The sequence below is a fragment of the Elaeis guineensis genome, chromosome 11, assembly GCF_000442705.2.
Source record: "Elaeis guineensis isolate ETL-2024a chromosome 11, EG11, whole genome shotgun sequence".
Taxonomy (NCBI): Eukaryota; Viridiplantae; Streptophyta; class Magnoliopsida; order Arecales; family Arecaceae; genus Elaeis; species Elaeis guineensis.
In genome coordinates this window covers 119,998,599-120,024,215 of record NC_026003.2, presented here as the reverse complement: position 1 = coordinate 120,024,215, position 25,617 = coordinate 119,998,599, and the positions used below count along the sequence as shown (strand labels likewise).

General features: G+C 35.8%; 3 protein-coding genes across 7 annotated transcripts; 1 reads left to right on the top strand and 2 right to left on the bottom strand.

Annotated features, from left to right (window-relative positions):
* Nucleotides 1–815: 815 nt before the first annotated feature.
* On the bottom strand, nucleotides 816–6,780 carry LOC105053772 (uncharacterized). 2 transcript variants are annotated; one of them, XR_012135370.1, is made up of 4 exons: nucleotides 6,488–6,780; nucleotides 5,075–5,539; nucleotides 4,195–4,976; nucleotides 816–2,395 (listed from the first exon to the last, which is right to left on the bottom strand). XR_012135370.1 is itself a non-coding variant. In XM_010935052.4 (3 exons), exons 1-3 carry the CDS (start codon nucleotides 6,584–6,586, stop codon nucleotides 4,281–4,283), a joined length of 1,260 nt encoding a protein of 419 aa, XP_010933354.1. In that variant the 5' UTR covers nucleotides 6,587–6,780; the 3' UTR covers nucleotides 3,883–4,280. The 2 variants fall into 2 exon arrangements, 1 of the variants encoding a protein (XP_010933354.1); XM_010935052.4 differs by lacking the exon at nucleotides 816–2,395 and having other exon boundaries at nucleotides 3,883–4,976.
* Nucleotides 6,781–15,468: 8,688 nt separating this feature from the next.
* LOC105053774 (F-box protein At4g35930) lies at nucleotides 15,469–20,422 on the top strand. 4 transcript variants are annotated; one of them, XM_073246235.1, is made up of 7 exons: nucleotides 15,469–15,791; nucleotides 15,920–15,945; nucleotides 17,242–17,677; nucleotides 17,798–17,872; nucleotides 18,965–19,074; nucleotides 19,160–19,320; nucleotides 20,280–20,422. In XM_073246235.1, exons 3-7 carry the CDS (start codon nucleotides 17,321–17,323, stop codon nucleotides 20,405–20,407), a joined length of 831 nt encoding a protein of 276 aa, XP_073102336.1. In that variant the 5' UTR covers nucleotides 15,469–15,791; nucleotides 15,920–15,945; nucleotides 17,242–17,320; the 3' UTR covers nucleotides 20,408–20,422. The 4 variants fall into 4 exon arrangements, with proteins under 4 accessions (XP_073102336.1, XP_010933355.2, XP_073102335.1 ...); XM_010935053.4 differs by having other exon boundaries at nucleotides 15,469–15,827; XM_073246234.1 differs by having other exon boundaries at nucleotides 15,472–15,945.
* Nucleotides 20,423–20,910: 488 nt separating this feature from the next.
* LOC105054300 (GDSL esterase/lipase EXL3) lies at nucleotides 20,911–24,105 on the bottom strand. The gene is made up of 5 exons (XM_010935800.4): nucleotides 23,777–24,105; nucleotides 22,142–22,272; nucleotides 21,820–22,050; nucleotides 21,462–21,717; nucleotides 20,911–21,337 (listed from the first exon to the last, which is right to left on the bottom strand). Exons 1-5 carry the CDS (start codon nucleotides 24,057–24,059, stop codon nucleotides 21,144–21,146), a joined length of 1,095 nt encoding a protein of 364 aa, XP_010934102.2. The 5' UTR covers nucleotides 24,060–24,105; the 3' UTR covers nucleotides 20,911–21,143.
* Nucleotides 24,106–25,617: the final 1,512 nt, after the last annotated feature.

Below are 25,617 nucleotides of genomic sequence, written 5' to 3'. Positions count from 1 at the left end.
ATATCTGAACACGTGATCAAAATCGACTAGTCAAAATCAAATCAATCGATTCATCGGACGTCAGGCTATTTTCTCAAAATGACACTACAATGATGATCTCACAGTTATCGAAACGACAAAACAGTTGAAGATCTTTCATTTTTTTCAAAAAATCATTAATATCTACAGTCGAATTGGAGCTCGAGTAACACATGGCAACTCCCTTCGTCCAACGTATCAAACACATGCCAATCCACATATCAAGCTACTTTGGATTTGAGAGTGGGGGGCAACTGTTGGGACAATTCAACCGACTCTCCTGATTCTGACTTTCAATCGACCTGATAAGCACGAACCATTGACTATCAATCGGTTGGCCGACCAACAGTCAGCTATTCTCAATCTCCCTGGCAAACTCCAACTATGACGACTAAATTGACTTCAAATCGATGACCATCGGCATATCAGAGTCGTCGATCGATGATCATTCGAACTTCCACAATTGCCGACATATAGTCGACATATTCAGACTGCTGACATAGAGTCAGCATATCAAAAACCGTCAATGTAGAAAGTATATAATGATCAAAAATAAACGGGACCCACGTGTCTAACCGTTACAAACAGTTACCAACAACTCGTCTATAAAAGAAGATAAATGAATAGTATTTAGTAAAACACTCTTTTGAGCTGATATTCTGTCTTTCTGAACATTCATCTGTTGTTCGTCACTCCCCACTACTTAAACATCGGAGGGTCTCTGTCGGATACAATTTCGATCAGTGCGGATTTTATTTTGCAGATGCTCTTCACTGACAACGGATGCAACAAGAGATTGACTGCAACACCTGAGTACGTTATTCATGGAATATCCTGCATGTGAACATGATTGCTTAGTGAATGGTTAGGCCGAGCAGATGTACAGTGGTAGAGCTGGAGTATTCAACCGTACCACAGATAGAAATTAGTGATCCCTCTGCAGGTTGTAGATCACTTCATAAAAATCCTAGTATTTTAGTTTAACATCATTGATTCCTCGTACTCCCATTTTAAACCAGGAATACCATTACTTCACTTGCCAGCTTTACCATGTTCATCCGACTGGACGCCATTTAATTATCTCCCTTAATTTGATTTTAGTTCAATACTCAAAATTTGTATATGATATCCAACATCCATCAAGCCTCATCCCAACAAGTCAATGTTGTCAGCTACTTGATATGTTATAACATGTACAATCTCTAGCTGATTCGCTACAGTCATTTTCCCTGCCTGATATGCAGTATGAATAGATCGTTGCTGAAAAAAAAGAAGGATCCTTTACCCAAGAAACCCCCCTCTGAAGTTTAGCTGAAAAATTAAAGCCAGAATATAAGGAAAAGGTCCAGACAGACCCAAGATACTACATGCAAAAATGCTTTGATGAATCCAACTCCTTTTTCAGTTTAATCAGCTGCCTGATAACCAAATCTTACCTTCGCCATCAATACCTACTAAAAAAATCCCAAAGTTCATCGATCATTAGAAGCAATTAGACAAAATTAAATGAGAAAGAAAAAGTAAGCTGAAATCAGATATTTAACTATTATCAAGTCACCCTTTCCGGTATGAGCCAAATTAAACTTTTTAATTGACGATCTAATTGGCTGCAGATAGTAGCCAGCCAAAGATTTCACAGCTCAGAAGCACAGTTGCGAAGAGAAGAAAAATGACATGAAACATTACATAAAAGGGGAGCAGGAAATACAGGTTATTGTTTCCCAAAGCATGAAACGGGAAGCATATGAGACATCTGAAAAGTACAGAATTTTCAGGGGCCGCATGGAAAACTACAAGTAAACCACAGAAAAACTAGCCTTCCATGGTCCTCCCAAGTACTTCAAAATTTTCATTTTTTACAACATGTTCTAAATGGTCCCAGTTCCTTTCTTTTTGTGTCTTTCTCGTAACTTCCCCATTTCACACTGTTTTAAGGAAAAGAGCATTTTCTTGAAATAGCTATTCTCAAAAGCAAAGGAACAAGTTCTGTGGGAGCTCCAAAAAAGATCCTAATGAGTGAGAACTGCACCCACCAAATGAAAGATGAGGTGATCCTGAGATGATCTATGGTGTAAGTACCACTAATTTATCTGAATCATAGGGCTTTTACTGGTATACAAAAAGATTCTACATATCAATGTTTCTCCCAAACAAGAATCCTTCATCTCTATCCTTTTCCATTTCGTTGGTTATGCAAAACTTAGTTAATGGAAGGAAGAGAGATTGGATGATGCTCCCTTTTTTGTTTCCAGGTGAGAGGATGATGCTTTTGTTTAGTTTGTCACTCTGTCAAATACTAAATCCTCCTAGGACCACATGTTCACATGCATTAGCCCTCCGTAGTTTTGCACCTCAACTCAATTGGTTTTAGGTCTATCTGGCAAAAGAGAAGGACAAAAGGAAAAATAAATGGTACTGGATGAATAGATGCAATATAGAAAAGTTCCACAGGAAAAGGGGTGAAGAAAAATAAAGAAGGAAAGAAAAGATTAGAAAAAAAGGATCATGAGCCCTCTGGGCTATTTTTGAGCAAGCATTTGTTGAAACTTAGAAGCAATTGGATAGTGACTTGTCAGAGATGCTATTTCCTACTGATATCTACAAGTTATGATTGAATTGATTTCTTGAAAAAGTAACAAACATGGTAGCAAATGCAGAGACCATAAAAAATCCCATACTGTCATGTTATGAGTACAATCAAGCGACAGGATAATTGGTTCCAAGTATCATTTGCTGGAGAGTTGGTTACATCAAACTTAGCAGAGTGCAAAGCCAGACCATCGATGCATCAGGTCAGCTTAAAAACTCTGAACAACAAATCCAAGAACCAAGTACTTAAGAACAGGAACAAAATAAACACTCATAAGGCACACTCTCTAGACGAACAAAAAAAGAGCACCAGCGGATGAGTGATTAGATAGCATACATGAGGATCAGTTCGACTTTGAAAATGCATAGAAGTGGAAATCAGCTGAGTGTGAGCAAGCTTAAGAATTTGATATTATTTCCACTCAACTGATATCGTTCCTGTCAAGCCTATGAAAACTCAATAGTTAAATGTGCAGATTCCATGAGGGAAAAAAAAAATCACAGGTGAGCAGAATCACATGACAGATCAGAAAAGGAGGCCCTCGAAGGGCAGCCAACCCATGTTTGAAACTTTGCACTAAATACTGTTTGGTGTTGCAGACGTGAATCCGATGGAAAACAAGGTAGATCCAAGCAATTAACAGAGGCTGACAATAAAGCATACAAAGTAAGCCTAACCATCCATAAAAGGCATGACGTCTACATATTGGAGTAACTTATGCAAAATGAAGCCAAAATCTTGTTCCATTAGAGGACACGTGGAGGGCCAGTTTTTATGCTACCTTTTGGCCTGGATAATTAGACACAGCCAAGAAAACACTACTCTTTTACTTAAGAGAGAGAATGAATCACGACAGCCAACATGATAAAATTACATTCCGACAGGACAATACCCCATCCACATAATTGCACAAGCAAGCAGCATAGAAAATATACCATTACATAGCAATAGCAAAAATATGGGCAACAGGGGCAAAGTCTGGATATACGCTCTAGCCCCACCCACTGAACATGAATTACATCAATAAACATATCAGCCAGACTAGAGGTGCATCTATCAACAGAACATTATACATTTTGGCTGCGTGCATACTTATAATGATTCAAAAACACACCAGTTGTAGTATAATAAGCATATGTATGACTGAAAGTATTTAAAAAAGCACTAGCTATCTACACTGTACAATGGCAACAGTCTATGGACCTAGCACATAGCTAACGGATAACATATGCAACAGCGTACATCAGCTTTGATGCAACTCCATAGCCATCTTAGATGGAATAGCTATTTCTACTGTACCTTTCCCTTTTGTGTTTGCTATTTTACAGAAAACAGCCATTTAGAAAAAGAAAGAATACCAAATAAAAATGTACTCTATATCTTTCCACGACAATAGGGAACAAGATCGCAGTAATGCTAATTATATCAGTGGACAAAAATACCAGGAATCCACTCTGAGTGCCAAACATGTACATAATGAAATTCAATGTTTTCTTGTTCTCGCTTGTACTTTGTCATCTATCATAAGAAACCTAGAGAAAAGTAGAGAAATATACACGCAAATCAAAAAACAGAATCAATCTAACCTGCTGTGCAAGAAATTTTCTTTGTCAGGCAGGGGCCATCACTTTCCAGCATATATCTTGCATGATGATCGTAAGGTTCTGAACAATCACATAAACCAGCTTGTCCGAAACACTAGTGCAGCAGATCGGGTCATCCCCTCCATCACCCATACAAGACCTGGTTGCAAGTTAAGGCTCCTACCAAGATTGTAATTAAGAAATCCTTCCAACTGGAACTGATCTACTAAATGCCCTTTGGCAATCCCTCCCACTCTCAAACCATATCCTAGCTCATCATCTGGGGTGTCAGATAAAGAGATTCCCCACTGGAAGAAATTATGGCTACTTTTCTGAACCTCAATCCAACCACCAAGTCTGGTTCTTTCATCGAACTCTGAATCTAGCATCAAAGCAATGGATCCAGATGAGATAAAATCTACTGTGTTCCTTGTAGTGGCATTAGGAGGTGCTTGCATCTGTATGTCAGAGCCTGTCTGCTGCTTTGAACTGCCCACTGGAATAGCAAATGGACCAAGTTTGATCAGCGGACATGGTAATCTAGACATTTGCCAGAGACCAGATAAACTTATTTTAGTTTTTTCAAGTGGTTGATAGGAAACTTGTGCAAATGTGCTCAAGCAAGTCCCATTACCATCAGCACTGTGCTGCATCCCCTGCCCAGAAACCAACTCGGCTAAACAAGCTTCAACATCTGATCTTTTAAAAATTAAACCAGCAGCAAAACTATGACACTGACTGAATACAGGGGGTCCAAATGATGAAATCCCACCACGACGACGCCCCTGCCAGAAGCTATAACTCTTAGATTAGAAGAAACATGGTCTAGATAGAAACAGTAGTACCATATTCGGAACAATCTAAAAATTTGGAAAGGCGTTACCTTCAAAATGTTTGAGCCAATTCCAAAATTGCTGCATCGAGCACCTAAGGGAACTGAAATAACAGATAGCCAGTCATTGATATTTGCCACATACATCAATGCTGAAAGTGTCAAAGGAATTTCAGACCTCTCACAGTCATGGACCCAGCATTTTTGACTAGTTGCAATCTCAGCTATTAGAGCATCTTTCTGTCTCAGACCTATCTCAAAAGTGAACTTTGAATCAATGCCTGTTCTTGTTCCTGCTCTATCTAGGGCACCACAAGCCTGCTGGAAATCATCTCCAGCAAGCAACATAATTCCAACCACATCAATAAATCCTTTTATTGGTGTTTTGGCTTCCAGGAATGGAAATCCTGTGGCAAATTTATAGACAGAAAGCATGGTTTCAACTTTTTCCTGCCCATCCCGTAGCTTCACTAAGTCAGAAAATGCTTCTCGTTGCACATGCTTCAACATCTCCACCTAGAAAGTGAGGACACAAAAACATCATGGGTTGCAGGGTTGGGAATTAATGGATAGAATTTTGACAAAAAAAAAAAAGATGAAGAAAAAGGTGAACTGCCAGAAATTGAAAACATTTGAAACATCTGGTGGAATTACATCTGACCGGATTCTCCATTCTTTGTTTTTTTTTATAAGCATTTAACGAGGTGTCCTTTTATTTAATATATAACCAGATACAGTATTGTACTCCAACCTTGCAATGTTTATAATTATTATCACCTTAAAAACTTGAAGTCCTGCTTTTAGAACCAATCATTTAAGTATCTTTTTTTCCTTTGAATGTTTACCTCATTGATCATGCATTTTATTGTTTGTGCTCGTTCTAATACTTGACGAGGGTAGTAGATTTTGAATGTCATTTAAGCATTAAGTTTATTGACATAAAGCCTTGATATTAAAAGCAGATCCACTATAATTTACAAGGTTGATTACTCTATGGATCAAAATAAACTTTAATTATAACAAAGCAGATTCACCTTTGCTCTTTGAGCCCCTTTCGGAAATAATTCAGGTACAATTCCTGAACCTGATAGTTATAAAAAATCTTGCAAACAGCTATGCTATTAACATAAACGCAATTTCAGGAAAAATATAAAATGTCAATGAAAAGTTCAATCTTTCTCTCTCGACAATGTGTAACCAGATGGCAGCTACTTCTATGAACCTATACACTGATGAACATTATGTCTTAGCACATAAGAAGCAAATTCGACCGTAGCAAGAGCAAATTGCCCATTAATTTCCCTTTCAATCAATCATTACTGATTTTAAGCTAGAAGGTTCAAATTCCCAGACATTGGTCTAATGCTTGGTCATAAGTTTCCATAAATTCCCACGATATCATGCATTTAGTAATCAAGACTATTAGAAAGAAGCAAAATGAAAGAAATAAGGATGTAAGGTTACCGGGCTTTCGGAGCTTTTCCGGAACGCGCCCTTCAGGACGCCCTCGCCAGCTTTTGCGAACCCTTTGATCTTATCCATGAGCGATCGTAAGGGCTCCATCTTCGGGCCAACCACGAATTCCGATAGAGGAGGGAGAGATGAAGGATGGGAAAGAGGGCCCGCGGAAACCCTAGCAAAGACTAATTCTATTCTTCGCCCCCACGAAAACAAATGGCGGTACTTCTGTTTCAATTTGAAGCTTCTCCGTTTTCCTTTTTTTTTTTTTTTAATTTTAGTCTTCTATTCTTTTCTTTTACTTTTTTTTTTTTCTTTTTCTTTTCTTTTTTACTTTATTCTCCTTCTTTTTTTTCCCGTCGTCGGTGCGGGGTTCGGTTTGTATCGTCGTGCGAACGAATGATCAATCTTCTTTCGGGACGTTGACCGTTGGGTCGCGCCATCCGGCACCCATAAAACTCAAAGAACTCCGAAGTTCTCATTCTTCCGAGTGCACAGATCTCGAAGCCAGCATTGCGCGATCCAACGATGGATTTGAACGAAAGAAGCCAAAGCCTTCTTTTCAAGCGAAAGAAGCGACCAGGCCGCATCGTTGCTCGACAGGTGAGATGCTTCAGCTTGGAAATTGGGCCTGTGGGATGAGCCAGGGTGAAGGTCACTCTGAGTTGGGGTTTGTGATTGTAACAGAGTAAAAACTACATAAACGTATTAAAAAAGCCTATGCTGATCACAGCCCATCCAGATAACTAAGGAACCTACTTTGATGGTCTTCTCTCTCTCTCTCTCTCTATATCTATGGGATGGTTTTAAATCCATTTTTGCAGTAGCTATGGTGAGACTGAATATAGATTCTATGAAATAATATTTTTCTAGCAGCTACGTAATTTGGATGTTACTTGTATTTAGATTCTATAAAATGATATTTTTAGGATAAATTATGTTTTTACTCCTACACATTTAAGCCACATTTTTAAATAGTCATCAAACTTTCAAAACCTTTGATTAGATCCTTAGAGTGCCATTTATATTTTAATATTATCCATCCAACTAATTTCTGGCATCAGAAAGTTGTAGTGATATGCATATGGCATTTTTTTTTCCTTGTTGGCACCAATGTTGCATATGTATAAAGATATAGCATAATAGGTAAAAATTTATATTTTCATAACCTAATATGTAGGTAATGACTTCACATAATAGCAACCAGTGCATGCTACAGTAAAATTTTCTGTTCAAAAGTATCCAGTCTCCAAGTACTATGTGATCACCAATATGCCACATCATTATCTATATATCATAAAGTATATTTTTCATCCTTCAAGTTTCATAAATATTTATATATAAACTTCATAGTTTAAAAATACATAATTAAGTCCCTTATTTTTCAATTGTTCCTTATTTTTCAATTGTGTTTTAATATAGTATTTTCTAATTAATTCTGGCCAATTTCTGATATCAACAAATTGTATGTGATGCACATGTGATGTTTTTTCCTTTGTTGATGAGACAAAAGATAGAGAAAAGATAGAGATGGATTACATGAGGAAGATAAGAAATGGCGTGCAATCGTAGGCTCAATAAAGAAGCAATAACAAGCTCTAATATTGGGCTCGACAATGGAGAGAGGCGGGAACTTGACGGAGAATGTCAAGGGAGAGCAGGTGTAGCACCACCATAAAAGCAAATTGGAAGAAGAAGGGTTGCATCGGGAGGATTAGGTCGTCATGAGGGTCGAGGGGCTTGGTGGTCACCAAAGGTAGGGGGCTCGATTATCATAAAAGGAGGAGAAGGAGGAGGGCAAGGATGATGGGTTAGGTCATTCTAAGGAGGTCTTGGGTGTCGAAGATAAAAAAGAGACTAATGAGAAGGAAGATGAGAGAAGTACATAGGTCATAATCAAAGGTTCTCATGCATTCCTAGTTTCAGAAGTTGACTAGAATGGGCTAACAAGGTTACACTAAATCATATTTAAAAATCATGGATCTAATTAGAGATTTTTAAATTATAAGGATTATTTAAATATAATTTATGGCATATGGATGATGAAGTGATATATGTGCTAATGTATGGTATATAGATGATGATGTGAAACTTAACGGTTGAATACTTTTGGGAAGAAAATTTCACTATAGTATGTATTGCACATTATATCATCATCCATATGCCATATTATTAAATTAAAAATTTTAATTTATTATTCAATATTGTTGGTGCAAAAATCCGCCGGCATCGGAGAAGCTGGGGTCGAGAGAGTCGCGGTCGCCGCCGGGACCTGCAAAGAAAGTCTAAACCGGAGTTGGGGGTGCTCCGGTAAGATCCTCCGACGCTCAAGTCAGTTCTCTACCTCAACAAGAATGGAGTGCTCGAACGAAAATTTTTAGCAGAATTTTGAGATAGAGATTAGAGCTTAAGGAATAACGTATCTGGGGGTCCCTTTTTATAGGCGGAAGGCGTAACAGATTGACAGCGATGTCTGTAGCTGCCTGGTAGTAGACCGTTCGGGGCCATGAGGATTTTGTTACGGAGAGTCATGGAGTGGAGTCGTGGCCATCACCGTGGCCTGCCACGTGGAGCTTGTTGTGGAGAGTGGGGTGATGTCCGTTGTCGTGACTCGCCAGAGCATGATGGAGCCGCGTGGGATCCGTTAAAGGAAGTGGAGCAGAGTCGTGGCCATTACTGTGGCCTGCCAGGGAGTCCAGGCCTGTCGGTCGAAGCTTGGTTGGGGTATCTGGTGGAGAGAGGAGGTTCTCCGTCTAAGAGGAGCTCGGATGTTGCTGGCGAGCCTTCTACCGTTGGGTGCCTTGGGCGCTAGTGCTGCAGGCGAAGGTCATCTGTTGTAGAAACTCGGTCAGGGGCTTTCTGTGGACGAAGTTCGATTTCATGCAAAATCCGACAGAAGGTCGACCGACAGTGGATGTCGGATGGCGCTAGAGAAGTTCACCCGCTGGAGGGGTCCGGCTGCTGGAGTCCGTGTGTCGTAGGGGTTCGTCCGGAATCCCATCAAAAAAGAATTGAAAAGAAATAAAAATTATAATTCTAAATTTTAATAAAATAAAATTTTTAATTTTAATGCAAATAAAAATCATCATTTTAAATTACAATCTCCTTTTCAAATTATTTTTTTTTAAAAAATATCATAAAAAAATGAGAAAAAAATAAAAATTATAATTTTGAATAAATTTTAAAAAATAAAATTTTAATTTTAATTCAAATAAAAAAGATAATTTTAAATTATTTTCTTCAGTAAAATTAATTTTTTTAAAAAATATCTAAAAAATCTTAAAAAATTTAAAAAATAAAAAATATCATAAAAAAATTAGAAAAAAATAAAAATTATAATTTTAAATTTAAAAAAATAAAAATTTTAATTTTAATTCAAATAAAAAATATCATTTCAAATTATTTTTCCTATTTCAAATTAATTAAAAAAAATGTTCAAAAAAATAAAAAATTAAAAAAATAAAAAGTATCATAAAAAAGTCAAAAATTTAAAAAAATATAAAAAAATAAAAATTATAATTTTAAATTTAAAAAGAATAAAATTTTTAATTTAAATTAAAATAAAGATATCATTTCAAATTACTTTCTCCATTTCAAATTAATTTATTTAAAAAATATTCCAAACTAATGAAAAAATATCTAAAAAAAATTTCATAAAAACAAAAAAAAGGTAAAAATAGGAAAAAAATTAAAATTAAAATTTTAAATTATAAAAAATTAAAATTTTAATGTGAATTCAAAAAAAATAAAAGAAAAAAATGCCATTAAAAAGTTAAAAAAATGTGAACAAAAATAAAAATTATAAATTTAAATTAAAAAAAAATAACTTTAATTCAAATAAAAAATGTCATTTCAAATTACTTTCCCTATTTCAAATTATTTTTTTTAAAAAAATATTTGAAAAAAAAAATTGGTGTAAAAAAAATAAAAAATACCATAAAAAGAGAGAAAAGAATTGAATTGAAAAAAAATAAAAAATTTAATTCTAATTCAAAAATAAAAATTATAATCTTGAATTTAAAAAAAATAAAAATTTTAATTATAATTCAAATAAAAAATGATAAAAAAATAAAAATTATAATTATAAATTTTAAAAAAAATAACTTTAATTCAAATAAAAAAATTATCATTTCAAATTACTATCTCCATTTTAAATTAATTTTATTTATTAAAAAATTACATAAAAATAACTAAAAAAATTAAAAAAATTATTAAAAAAAAATGGAAAGAAAATGCCAAAGAGAATGGCGTTTTTGAAAACGCCATTCCTTTTGACGTTTTTGAAGCATAAAATCCAAAAAAAAAATCCTCTCTCCCTCTTCTTCGGCGTTTCTCTGGCATTTTCTCCTCTCCGGTGGCACGGCGGCGAGCTCCCAACGGCGGTGAGCTCCCTCCTCTCTCTTTCCTCTTCCTCTCTCTCTCCCTCTTCTCTCCCTCTTCCTCTCTCTCTCCTCCTCTTTTTCCTTGGCCGCCGCGACAGAGGGCCGGCGGCGGGCCCGCACGCCCAGACGGCGGACCCCGACCCTCTCCTTCCCTTGGCCGGCCCCCTCTTCTCCCTCTTCCTCTCTCTCCCTCTTTCTCTCTCTTTCTCCCTCTTTTTCCTTGACCGCTGGCGACAGACGGCCGGCGGCGGCCCCGACGGCGATCCCCCATGATGGGCCCTGACCCTCCCCTTCCCTTGGCCGGCCCCCTCTTCTCTTCCTCTTCCTCTCTCTCTCTCCCTCTTCTCTCCCTTTTCCTCTCTCTCTCCTTCTTTTTCTTTGACCGTCGGTGACAGAGGGCCGGCGGCAGACCTGCGCATCCCGACAGTGGCCCCCTGCGGCGGCCAAGAAAAAAGACCCAAGCAGAAAGGTAGACTAAAGTCAACAAGACTACGAAATGAGATGGATGATAGGCAAATAAGAAGTAAGAACCACTGTGGTATTTGTAAGAAATAGGGTCATGACCGCCACCGTTGTCCTAGGATACTTCAACACACTTCAACTTCAAACAGTGGAAGAAATTAAAAACTCCGAAGATATATTTTCGTCATTATTTTATGTATTTCTGTGAGATTGTATTTGAATATACGTGTTTAATATCCTGAGATGAACTGAATTTTGTGTTTAAGTTGTATTATGTGATAATATTGTGTTTAAAATATATTTCTCATAAAATACATGGCTATCATATTTTTTATTTTTTAATACACTTGTGATAATATCATTATTTTAAATTCATTAGCGTATTATGGCTTACGATCCATGGTATCCCGATCTTCGAGACAGCAGTATTCTTACATTGCAGGAGCACCATCGATCACAGATTATTTTAGATGGCGGTGTAAGCATTCCAATCCTATTTACTATTTAATTTTTTTTAAAAGTTATATATATTATTTAATTATTATATTTTATTGCAAGAGCCCATTGGGATATAGGTATAAAAATATTTTTTTTTTATTTGAAACTTACTATTTTAAATTCGATAAAATTTATTTAACATGAGTAGATGGTGAAACAGATGGAAGGTTGTATTCAACGTTCATCATGTATCGACGAAAGTGGTACGGATTTATAGGTGCCAGTTGGATACATTAGTTGATACATATAGACGGATAAATTTTAAATTTTTTATAAATATCATTTTATAGTATTCATAATCTATTAAAATTTTAGCTTACTAATTTTTTTTATTTTAACTTTATCAGTTTTTGTGGAAGCCATATACAGATGAGATATTGGCTATAATGCCGCAGATGTGTACAGTTGGACATGACATATGGACTGCTAAGGTGCCACTTATTTATTTTGATGTGGTAGAGTGGTATCTTTTCGATCGTGTCCTGCGACAGTTTAATCAGATTCAGGGCATCTCAGAGTAGTTTGATAGCAGCCAGGGACTTCATTGTATTGATCGACGAGGGAAAGCTCGTATTGACTGACGTATCAAACATGCAGAGTACATCGATATTTGGGATGCACATCGAGATTACATTATTTATGGTGATCCCATTTTGAGAGGCCGTTCATACACCGATGACTATATGGCTTGATTTTTTAGCATTACAGTGCGAGTCATTGGACAGCCTCGGTATGCAGTTTTTGGATACGAGGATGAGAGTTCTGCTGTGCATCTTTTGGTAAGACTACGAAAATTAGTTTATGTTGTTTGTGTTATATTTTTGTTTTATATTTTATAGTATATTGACTATTTTATTTTTATTTTGTAGACTGATTCTATGTCGGATCTTGTGTTGGACGCTCATCGTACTTTATCTACGACTGATGAGAACGAACGGATTCGGATACTGTGTGAGATAGAGAGAACATGTTTCAAAATATTGGTGGCGATTGGTGTTGATCTATATAACTGTGCGTCTTGGTATGGAGCAGCCGATGCGTCAGATATGAGATATACGCCGTCACTATATGTTCTACATATGCCATCACCGTATATTCCGCAGATGTCATCACTAGATGCTGCACAAATGCCATCGGCTTTTGATCCACAGATGGCAGCACCTTCTTCTTCCTACATCCCCCAGATGACATCATCGGATACCAGTTGGCCACATGAGTATAATACTTTCTTTTCAGGCCCATCCGTGTATCCAGATGAGAGAGTTGAGCAGGTCGCTCTGTCCGTAGATGATCCGACAGCATCAGTTATTTCTGAGCAGCATGACCAGCAGACCTCCTCCACTAATATAGGGGAGGAGCCATCACAGCAGGAGCAGGAGCAGCCATTAAGGACCTTCCTGAGAAGGTCCAAACGACCACGGACACCACGACGTCCTTGTAGAACTTAGTCTTTTTTAGATTTGTACTTAGTATTTTTGAAACTTTTATTATACTATTTTTTGTACGCTTGATATTTTTAATCTATTTAATATTATTTATTATTAATTTTATTTTATATTATTTAATTTTAAGTGATCGGATATTATGCTTTGTGGATATGGATACACATACTCTAATGTGTCTCAAAACATTAGAAGAGAAAAAGTTATGCTAAAAGAGCTATAGAAATTATAACGTAAATAATAATAATATATCAAATAATTTAATTATGAGATGAATCGGATCATACTGGTACATCTCGATCTGGTACGGGTATGAACAACTACGTACGGTGCGGTATGAGAAAAAAATTAATTAATTTGAAACAGAGAAAGTAATTTGAAATGATATTTTTTATTTGAATTAAAATTAAAATTTTTATTTTTTTAAATTTAAAATTTAAAATTATAAATTTTATTTTTTTCTCATTTTTGTCATTTTTTTTTTTATGGTATTTTTTATTTTTTATAATTTTTTAAGATTTTTTTGGGATATTTTTTTAAAAAAATTAATTTTAAATGAGAAAAATAATTAGAATTTATGTTTTTTATTTGAATTAACATTTGAATTTTTATTTTTCAAAATTTAAAATTATAATTTTTATTTTTTTCTCATTTTTTACTTCTTTGTTTGGAATATTTAAAAAAAATAATTTGAAATAGAAAAGTAATTTGAAATTATATTTTTTATTTTATTTAAAATTAAAAAAAATATTTTTTAAATTAAAAATTATAATTTTTATTTTTTTCTCATTTTTTAAAATATTTTACTTTTTTATGATACTTTTTTTTAATTTTTTAATTTTTTGACATATTTTTTTAAAAAAATTAATTTGAAATGGAGAAAGTAATTTGAAATGATGGTTTTTATTCGAATTAAAATTATTTTTTTTAATTTTTAATTTTTAATTTTATTTTTTTCATTTTTTTTATTTTTTCATTTTTTATGATATTTTTTATTTTTTTAATTTTTTAAGATTTCTTTTTTAGATATTTTTTTAAAATTAATTTTAAATGGACAAAATAATTTAAAATTATCTTTTTTATTTGAATTAAAATTAGAATTTTTATTCTTTAAAATTCATTCAAAATTATAATTTTTATTTTTTCTTATTATTTTTTTCTTTTATGATATTTTTTAAAAAAAATAATTTGAAAAGGAGATTATAATTTGAAATGATGATTTTTATTTGAATTAAAATTAAAAATTTTATTTTCTTAAAATTTAGAATTATAATTTCTATTTCTTTTCAATTCTTTTTTTTATGGTATTTTTAATTTTTTTTATACTAATTTTTTTAGATATTTTTTTTTAAAAATAATTTGAAATGGGGATACTAATTTTAAATGATAATTTTAATTTTTATCAAAATTAAAATTTTTATTTTTTATAAATTTAAAATTTTTATTTTTAATTTTTTTATTTTTTACCATTTTTTCTCTTTTTTTTGAAAAAAAATTAAAATCACCAAATAATATGGTATTTTTAAAAACGTCATTTGGAACGATGTTTTTAAAAATACATATTATTTGATGATTTTATTTTTTTATTTTTTATTTTTAGCATCGTCTACGTGGAAAATGGGTGGTGATGTGGTAATGATAAAATGTCATTCAAAATGATGTTTTATCATTTTTACATCAATCTGATAAATAAGTTAAAAATTAAATTATTTATATAAATAAATTTTTTTTACATTAATTAAGAAAAAAGCATTCATTATTCTCACATACACCGTACGTCCGTACTATGGGATCCCCGTTTCCCGTATCCCCGCACACGTCCTTAAAAGCCCTCGTCACCGACCGGTCCTCCTGCGCCGTGGCAGGAGTATCCGAGGCTTCGCCGCACGTGGGCCCCTCCCTCCCCCATCACAGCCGTCCACTTCGGTCACCTCATCTCGAGCACGGTGGACCTCAGAGATGTACCCCTAACGGGAGCAATAGTTTTCTTCCCCAAAATACCCTCGATGCTAAGCCCGTCACTTTAATTTTTAAATTTTAAATACCTGATTATTTCGAGATTTTCCCTCCGTAACCCACGTTTATAACCCAAAATTCCAGTTTTAAACCATTTTTATTGCCCACCGAAATAAGCTCCCATAATCCCCGGGCTCGTCCCCGCGCTCGTCGCCGTCCTAAACGGAGACCCGGCCCTACCGCTACTGAATAGCCAATGGGAGACCGCCACGTAAGATCCAGCTCGCCACGCCGCTCGATCTCGTATCGTCGTGGGCGCCACTTAGGGTCGTGCTTTGTTTGTATTGGTAATTCTATTTAAAGAAGGAATTTCTCGGCTACTTATTTGGGGTTTCTTGCAGCAGTAGTCGAAAAATTTTGGCGCGCAGTTTTAATAAATTCGAAAAGGGGCGGAGCCACGCCCGCGCCCATCCATCAGCTCTATTCCCTCCCCTCTCTCTCCCTCTCATTCTCTCTCTATCACGCTATCTCTCGCCACGGCTTCGGTTTTGTTTCTGTTTTAGGGTTTGGGTATCTGGATTCGATCTATACTCTATCCCTTTTAAGGTTTGTGATTTTGTTATTCTCGCCTTATTTCTTTTTGATTTTCTGAAAACTTTTTTTTGTTTATTCCGGTTTATTTTATTGCGGGGGAGAAGACTGGAGCTGGGCGCTACATCATCCTGTAAGTATTTTTTTTTTCCATGCTTATCAAACGTTCGGAGCAGAATTAGATTTTAATAGTTTTCTTGGCAGTTATTTAGAGCAACGATATGTTTTTTTTTTTTCCTGGTGGTTTTTATCATATTCCTGCTGTATTATATGCTACTATCCCATCATTTTTGTCTTGGGTATGCAGAGTATGGCTGTGCATAACTCTCCAGCATTCTTGATTGGAATAGAATACAGTTGTAAATGCTATCTGGATTTTGTATTTTTTTTTTTCAATTTATTACAAGTAGCGTTGGGATGCATATAATATGAGTGCGCATTAGAAACGGAGGATTATTGGGCTTGTTTAAAGCGTAAAAGGCAAAATGGAGGAAGCGACATACTTCCCTAAATTTTTAAAAACTGTGAATATATACAAGAGAGAGCAATCGGAAGAGTTGGCTGTGTCTGTTCTGTCATGATGAAACCTATTTCTTTGTTGAACCCCTTCTGCGAGTTTGACTTAAATAGGTGGTAGATTTCTTTGAGATAGGTTATATGCTAAAAACCTGCAGGTATGTGAAATTTGTACACATTCATGGTTCTTTCTTGAAATTTATATCCATGGATCTTTTTTGTGCATATCGGGCTAATCTAGGTTTTGTTTAGCTGATTATTAGATCAGATGATTTGATTACCTTTTTGCAGACCATTGTAATTGGGATTCTGATTTTTTTTTTTTTTTTGGTTATAAAATGATGAATGCTTCAAGTGTTGTGGCCTTTTGTTGGCGAAATTGTGTGAAACCTTTCTTAATTTTGGAGAAATCAATCCAATGGCGTGACCATCAAGCCTTGTTGTAACTGTCAAGCTTCACTCACCAAATATTCTTATTAAGGGGGCATGCTAGGGGGTTCACTCACCAAATATTCTTATTAAGGGCATGCTAGGGGGTTCGCATGCACATATGTGTGTGTATCTCTTTCTTTCTTTTCTTTCTTCTTCTTTTTTTTTTTTTTTCTGAGATCACCAAGGTTAATGTGGATCTTTTCAAAACTTTTGTCTATTGAAATTCCCGGCCCTCATCTCCTCTTTCTAGACATTCAAGATTTCTTTTTTCTTTTTTTTTTGTTTTTTGCCCTGCAGAAATTGTTAGTCCCAGTCTGAAGAGGAAGTGGGTGATTAAAGAAATAAACATGGATTTTAGATGTTTCTAGCATGCTGTATTATAAATTCTTTGATTTTTCCTGTGTCAGATGATATAAAGCAGACAAAAATATCATGTTTGACTGATGCAATCTTTGTTGTTTGTGTTTTTCTTTGATTTAAGCTTGAATGTAATAATGGGAGAAAGGGTTCAGAAACTTGGAGAATTGCATAAAATTTAATCTATTTGTGGAAATATTCTGATGAGTCCAAAATCCATGGCGTTCAAACAAAAGAAGCGAGTGAAGAATGCACGCAATAAATACCTGAAACCTGGTGCACTTGCCCAGCTCCGTGATAGCAGGACCACAACCAGATGTTGCACAGATATAGGCAAGAAAAGGGTTGTCTTGGATTCAGCAAAGGAAAAATTAGAGTCACTGCATCAAGAAGAGGTTACTGTTCACAGTAGTGCAGCTGCTGCATCTCCAATTAGGACCAATTTCCAGCCAATGGTTGATGGGAATAAGCAGCAGAAATTGCCTGAAACACCTAAAACACCAGAAGGGGCAGACTGCGATAATCAGTCGAGGCTTGAATCTCTTCCTATGGACCTCCTGGTAGGCAATAACAAATCTCTGATAGGTCCTTTATTTTGTCTTGTAGTTCTCAATGTTTTTGGTTCCCTTTTTTTCCTTTTTATATCTAATGTGAATAGTGGAACATCTTCTGGTTTCAAGGTTAAAATCCTCTGCCACTTGCATCATGATCAGCTAAGAGCTGTTTTCCATGTATCTCAGCGAATTCGAACAGCTGTAAGTGTCCTCTTTTGCTGCTTTATCAGCTTAGCACTAGAAATTTTTTTTAGGTGTCTTGTTAGTTCTCATAATAACCATATTTCTTCAAATATAACATATAAAATTTTCTCTTTTATGTTGTATTAAATTGGTGCATTGGCTTCCTTTAGGTAAAGAAATATATTATATAATTTTTACCTTACAAAACATGAATCTTTAAATTATCTGCATTGTATAAGGTCTTTCCCCTTTTTTTTGTTATAAATATCTTTGGTTTATTACTGTTTTTGGAGAAAATTGAAAGCCATACTCGTCTGTCTAGCTCTTGATACTCTAGCCTTGTTGCAAAATGCCCTGCAATACTTCATTGAACTATGCCAGTTTGGTTACTTTTCTATGTCTATCCCCTCTTGTAAAACTATTGCGTTCTTGCTCACCAAAAACTACCATTCTTGTATTTGTTAATTATTATTTAATTTTCCAAAATTTTACAGCCAGCCTTGGCATTGTCTCTTGTGGAATCACCGAACATGCTTGGATACCTTTATGTCTTAGCTCCATCAATTATATCCTTTTTTTTTTGTAATTTTTTTTATCTGTAAAGCAAAATATTTGCCTTCAACTCCTTGCAGGCATCGGACAATTATACAACAATTTACTTGTGAATCTAGACCTAAATTAACTTGTTCGCTTGTCTGACTAGTTTATGGTATTGTTGGTCATTCCTACCTTTTACCCTCAAGGAAAAAAAATATAGCAACTGTAACCACAAGAATACCAACATATGCAGACCTACTTTTTTTATGGACTTCATTAATTCTACCTTGCAATTATTTTCATCCTTCTCAAACTCTTATTTTCGTTCTTATTTTCTCCATCTCTTCTACTTGTTGTCTGACTTTTTAATAGATGATTTTTTTATCCTCACAAAAAGTAGACTATCATTTCCTTACTGAGGCCATTATTATATGGTTTGCATTTACTTTGATATTCTGAAGTATCTAAATTGACTGTTTTTTTAGGTGCAACAGCAATGATAGTAAGCTCATGATTTTATCTGGGTTTATTTGAATTTAGAATACGGAAATTGATTGTTAGAATTCAAACCAGGTCCTTCTGGCCAGGCAACTCCATTTCAATTTCACAACTCCAGACAGGTCTAGGCAGGAGATGCTTAGAACAAAGACACCTCTTCCAACAGAGCATTGGCCTTTTGTAAGGTATCACACATGAAGGATATGTGGAGAAATTTGCTCGTTCAGTCGATTCTTTTTAACTTTTGTTTATTTTTATAAAATTATCTAGCAAGGGACATGGGAAGGGCATCTGGGGATCAAGTCCGCACACTCCAAAAGCTCCAAGGCATGGGCCTCGTCCTCCTCGCCTTCACATGATGGATATGAAACAGATTGCAGCTGTCCTTTTCCAGGAGTCCGTGCTATCTTCGAAGTGCATGGTGCCACCAGGTTTGCCAAGGCCTGTTATGAAGCCCATGGCTTCTAATAGAGTTCTAATTTACGAGGATGAGCTTTGCCAGGCGGTAGCACAAAATAAGCTTCGTTGAAATTTCTGCCAACTCTTTTAGCGATGCCGTCTTCTTATCTAGTTCTTTCCTATATGTATATGTCTTTTTTCTCCTTCTCATAATGTTCCTGGTAGTAGAGCCTGCAGGTTTGTAGCTCGCAAATGCTGCATTAGGTATTAGTGAAAGTTCTGAGAGGGGGCTGAGACATGGAAATTATCAGCTTATAGCACGTTTGTTTGTAGGTCTTTAAAGTTTTAGTTGGCCTCTTTGTATAGTTATACATATATATATATATATATATATTTTATTTCTTCTTGAGTTTTTTTTTTTTCCCAAATATGTATCTTATAGTTTACTTGTTCATTCCTAAATTGCATATCATACATGAAGTGTTTTTCTTTGATCTCTTAACATCATGAATCTGCCTTCTATTGCGATTATATGTGCTTGATGTGTCAGAATATCCACACCTACTAGTTCTGTTTCTCCTTACCTTGGAAAACTCTTTCACCTCACCTTGTATGCGGAAGAATCTTTGTTTCTTTCTCTCAAAAATTGTGATTACCTTGTCCAGTTCATCTACCAGGCCACGTTTTTTTAATGATAACGTTTACATCAATTCTTCTATGAAATTCCCTTTCAGAAAGAATGACTCTATACTAGTAGTCTCAATCTTAAACAAATGGCTCTCTTGATGATCAATTCAATCATTTCAGCCTTCAGCTACCTTTGGCTTTGCAGGTCATGTTTACCTGGGTGTGTTTTAAATCGATATACCTAGTTTAATTTGAGAGCCTTTTACCCTCTCCAGGAAGAGCCCATGTACGTTACTCTGATGTTCTATCAGTTTCTTCATCTATTGGTGCCACTTTCTATTCTTACTTTTGCCTTGAGATGCAGTTGACATTGAAAAACAGAAAGAGGAGAGCATAAAATTCCTCTCTGCTGCCTCTCTCATGGCTTACTTCCTGAAGAAGATCAATTTGATGAAAGCACAGAGCTTAGGCTCTGCTGGAGTTATAGTGTGAACTCAGTGTTGGACTTCCTGTATCCTTCTTAGCCTTCACTGTTATCTATTTTATCACTACGTTTTCCATTTTTTGCTTCTCCCTTAAATCTGATAGTGTGGTCACTGTTTCTTTATTAGTTAGACTGAACTAGCTGCATCATTAGATGTATCCTTTTTTATTTTTTAATAATATCTAATATACTGCATTGCCAAAAAAGATTTAATATACCTCCATAACTGGTAAATAATATTTTGCACATCCATTTTGAAATGATATTCAATCAAGAAAAAAATGATATCCTCTTCTATTTTTTTTCTTTTTTTGGTAGAAGTGATATCCTCTTCTATGGTGGATAATGTTCACCCAAATATTCGAGATGGAGCTCCACTTGATTTTTTTTTTTTATTTTTTTATTTTTTGAGGTTAGTTCAGTTCTTTTATCTCCTCAGAATGCTCATGCAAATCTTCTTATGCAAGGCATCGTAGACATGCCCGATAAATTTTAAAGAACTTTTATTCATCCTCCTATGACTGACATGTTTATATGATGCAAATAAGTATGATATCCTTTATTCATGTTGCATGAATACAAATTGATGAAGCTAGCATAACATGCCTAGTGCTTTGTGCACTGGTTACATTTCAAAACTATGACTTGGATTGAAACAGAAATAATTTGATGAGCACACTCATAATATTGTTCAGAACAAGTGAACTAGGAGTAGCACCAATCAAATGATGTGTTTTTGCTCTTTTAGTTTAGCATTGAGCCATAACGTTGCAGAACTTGTGTCATCAGAATGGTATAAGCCCTCTCTGTAGGGTGATACACGTCCCAAAATAAATACTTTGAAACATCTCCGCATGCTGGAGCGGTGTAGCTATTACAAGTTAAAGTAACCTCGAAGATTCCGGTGCCACAGCAGCCCCTCTTGACCTCCTCAAACCCTACAAAGTGAACAGCTCAAAGTTAGAAATATGAAGTGAACATGTACACTCACAAAATAGATGATCTTTGCCGTTCTATGCAGTGCATGCAATGATGCCTTAAAGGTTAGATTGACCATATTACCATAAACATAGGGGCGTTGAATCATATCAAGCAAAGGCGTATAAATATCGATATAGACTATCCTCGATCCTGGTAGTGTGCGATTTAGCCTTTGTATCTCCATTTGTAGCTCAGAATTGAGCGTTTGTGCAGCTTGGTTATATAAGGGCACACATTCTCTTTCGATCCCTCCAGCAAGACTTCTTTGTGATGGTAAGCATCCTACAGGAGGAAGTCCTGTAATGCCAATTCGTCGCGCTCCTAAATGATACAATTTCTGAAAAATGAAGAATAATTGTAGGTGATGAATGCTAAAGTCTGTCATTTACCATTGTTTGAGGTTAATAATTTTCTCCTAACTGTTCATAAACAGAAATACCTGGAAGAAACTTGAAGCTGATTGCACCACAAATTTGATGTAGGAGGAAAGATCATAGTTTCTTCGAAATGGGCTAGTGAAATATGTGTTTGCTAAATCATCATTTCCTGTAGCTACGATATATAAACTTCTAGAGATGATGGTGGAAGCTCTCTTTTCTCCTGCAATTGCCTTCAGCTTCTTTTTGTAATCCTTGAACAAATTTAGTTGTTCATCCAGTGTTAGAGCTTGCTGTAATAACGAAAGCCAATCATCGGTCAGGATGATAGAAACATATGATCTAGGATCCTCAGAAAGTTCGAAAATAAATCTTAACATGTACCACTAATTCAGCTGTCAGAGGATCATATCCGCCGCCGCCAGAGGCAAAGCTTACACCGGTGAGGAGATCTTGGTCATCAAGCCTTGTTCCGAGATATGCTGGTACATATTGCTTTATTCCTATCAGAGAAGCTGAAACAACAATAATCTTTTGATTAAAAAATACCATGAAATCTGGTGTATGTTTGAATGATACTTATTTTTTCATGTATAAAAACAGCACTAGTTTGACAGCCCTCCCCGCGGTACTCCGAAATACATCTGGGTCCCTCCTAGCAGTAGAAAGTTATCTTTAACTGGTTATAATTATAAGGATTTAACTATAATATGCTCTCTATTTGTATAAGACTTGCCTTCTACTCCTCTTTGTTGATCTCTGTTATGAGGTCGAGAACAAGCTTGGCCTGTTGAAATGTAGGTGAGCAAAGCGAGGGATGCTTGTTCACGACCAACGATGAGCCTGAAAAAAGCCCACAAACTGGACCCGTGGTTTGAGTTTGGGTCATGAAACTAGATCCTGTTACAAAACTGAGTTGCAAAAGTTGATGACAACTGCTGCAAACTTAGCCCTAAACTGGACCTATCTTGAATTTCAATCCGATGGGACGTGAACTTGTGGAGTAAATCAGCATCTTATGCAGGAATAGACTCAGTGACAATTTGGATCAATATCTACATAAACATGCTACGACTTGGCTTGCGCTTGAGCCCACTCAACTATAGCTCTTCAAGCTCTTCTTATATAAGATCCGGCTTAAGCTTTGAACTAGGAGGATTACCATACTTTATGTAGATCATTTTGGACACTATGGATTGGGCCAGATATGGCTCAGGAGTGAGATCTTAAGATGATTTTTTTTTTAATTTTTTTTTATCGGATAATTTTTCAAGATCTATAACATAACATCACTCCTTAAAGAATATGATATATCAAGCAATCAAGTCCCAATTTCATCATTTGATTCTTGAAATGGATCCATCAAATTAATTTTTTTTTTTTCCAAGAAAGATTTTGATATAGCATATTTTCTAATCTAGGAAAAATTAGAAAGAACATAAGAAGACAGCTGATGTAGGAATGAGATATACTTCTTGTGAGATTTTAGTTTTTTTATGTTTATCTACTAATATTTTGGAAAAACTAGTTCTATTCCAACTAAGAAAAGCATGTTATCCTAATTATACAATCGCAGGTCTACTAATATAAATAAAAGCTACGTATCTCAATTAATAAATAATCAATGAAAGAGTAGGAGACATAAATCCTGCTTTTATCAATTTTTTTTCTATAATTTTTTTAAAAATTTGAGTTGACCAAGTTGAGAAATTTTTCTTTCTCTTTGATCAGATCAAATTTTTATCTAACCATACCAAATTTCTTCACTATATTCGCAATCGTCTCATATTAAATGAGTCGAGCACTAAAATTCATTTGAGCTCGGATCATTTTCTGATTGAGCAAGCCCAAACAGAGTCGAGCCAAAGCTGCTCGGATCGTTTGCACCCCTGCCATCGGACAGGGAAAAGAGGCAAGAAACTATGCCGCTCATTTCAGTGCTCTACATTCTTGCACTATTGCAATGCAAGGAAAACCCTATGCCCATGCTAATATTAGACTGAGCTCTTCCACGCTTACCTATTATGTCCGAGGGGATCTTCCCATTGCTAAACCTTCCCGTTGCTTTATGCTCGACGAAGTCCTTCCCGTAGGGCGGGAAGTTGCATCTGACTGTGGTGAGGATCTCATTGTTGTTGCCTGGGTCGACGATTGAGTCGCCAAACACTATTAACGCAGGAGCACGACTCCGATTGGTAGCTTTGGCCTGGCCCCGGATGAGCTCCAGGAGAAATATTAGGAGAGGGAGTGCAGTGGAGGAAGCTCTTATGAAGCCATTGTTCCCCATCCTGGTTCTTCCCATGGCTACTTGGTTATGCTGCAGTTGCTTCCAACACTAGAAAGGCTTGTCTGGCCTATCAATTGAAATGCTTTTTATAGCATTACTATAGGATAACACTGGATTAAATTAATGACAAAAATGCATGAAATTTTCGGATTCTTTGGTATTACTTTTCTTAGAAGATACAGTTGATGAAACTTGTTTACCATGTTTTTTTTTTCTTGTTGTTTTGTTTGGGAGCGTATCTTGTCCATGCTGCTAAGGTGCAGGAGAAGCTAGTCAACTGACACAGCCCTTGCCAGCTCTATTATGTTGTGATAGACTCAACTTATCGTGATTTGTTTAAGTAATTGATGTATTTACTTCATTAATGCAATTTATCTGGACACATCCTTTTCATGTAACATAAGGCGTTTGCTCGTCCGAGAAATGATCGAGTACTTCATTAACATGCAATACATCAGTAGCGTTGCAACTCCAGCTAGGTTAATCTGAATCCAGTCCGGCCCATGTAGCAGGTTAAGCTAGCATATACCTAACTTTGACTCCACTCAAATTGAATTTATTATGAAAACCTTATTATTAGGCTTGTATTAGATCTAATTAGACTCTACAGCATCCTTTTTTTTTTTTTTTGGATGTGAAAATGGGAGGATGAGACCACCCCTTTATTCAGATATAAAAGATTACCAGATATAGCGGGAAACTCCAGTTCTGAAAACAACCTAGATGAGTCGATAAAAATTAGAAGAGGGTTTTAACTAGTGTCGAAGACAAACAACATAATCCAGACTTTCGATGGGTAATCCCATCATAATTTTCATTGACCGGGACTTTCTGATATAACTACTAAAATTCTAGATCTAATACAATTGCAACATGATAAAATGTTGTGAATTGATTTGTTGACCAACACCCTGTTTTTACTCCCAGAAAACAGAAGATTGTACTCTCTTTGAAGCGTAGCTGAGAAACTTTAAAGTAATACCAAGACGGTACCATCCTTCACCACTTACTAACACCTAAATATTAATAAATTTCAGGGGGGGGGGAAGCCTTACTCCATCACATTTCCAACAAAAAAAAAAGAAAAGAGAAAAAATGGCCCATCCCATTTGCCTAACAAGTCTGTCCTCTGAGTTCCCTCCCAACTTACGAAACCTGTTCGGCTGCTGAATGTTTGAAATCTAGGGATTCAAATGAGCAGAGCCAAGCACAGTACTGAGCTGCTGAGGCTCGGCTATGTATACAATAAAGGCATTCAAGCTAAATCCAAGCTTAAGTTAGGCACATTAGCCCAAGGCTCCAAAGTTTCACAAGCCCCCCAAATTGTTCAGATAGCTGAAGTCTATACCATGTAATGTCTGAACTCAGCTCATTTCCTTACTTGAACCAGCTTGCTTAAGCCTGTTACCAACCCAAGCCGGAGCAGTTGATTTCGGCCTCAAGTAGAATTCCTCTTGGCAAATTTGTGTCTTTAGCCCACACAAAACACATAGCTAGAGTCATACCCACTTTGGCTTCTATATCGAGGAAGCTGAGCTGCTCTTATTTCTCTTCTTAACAAGTCATCCCTATT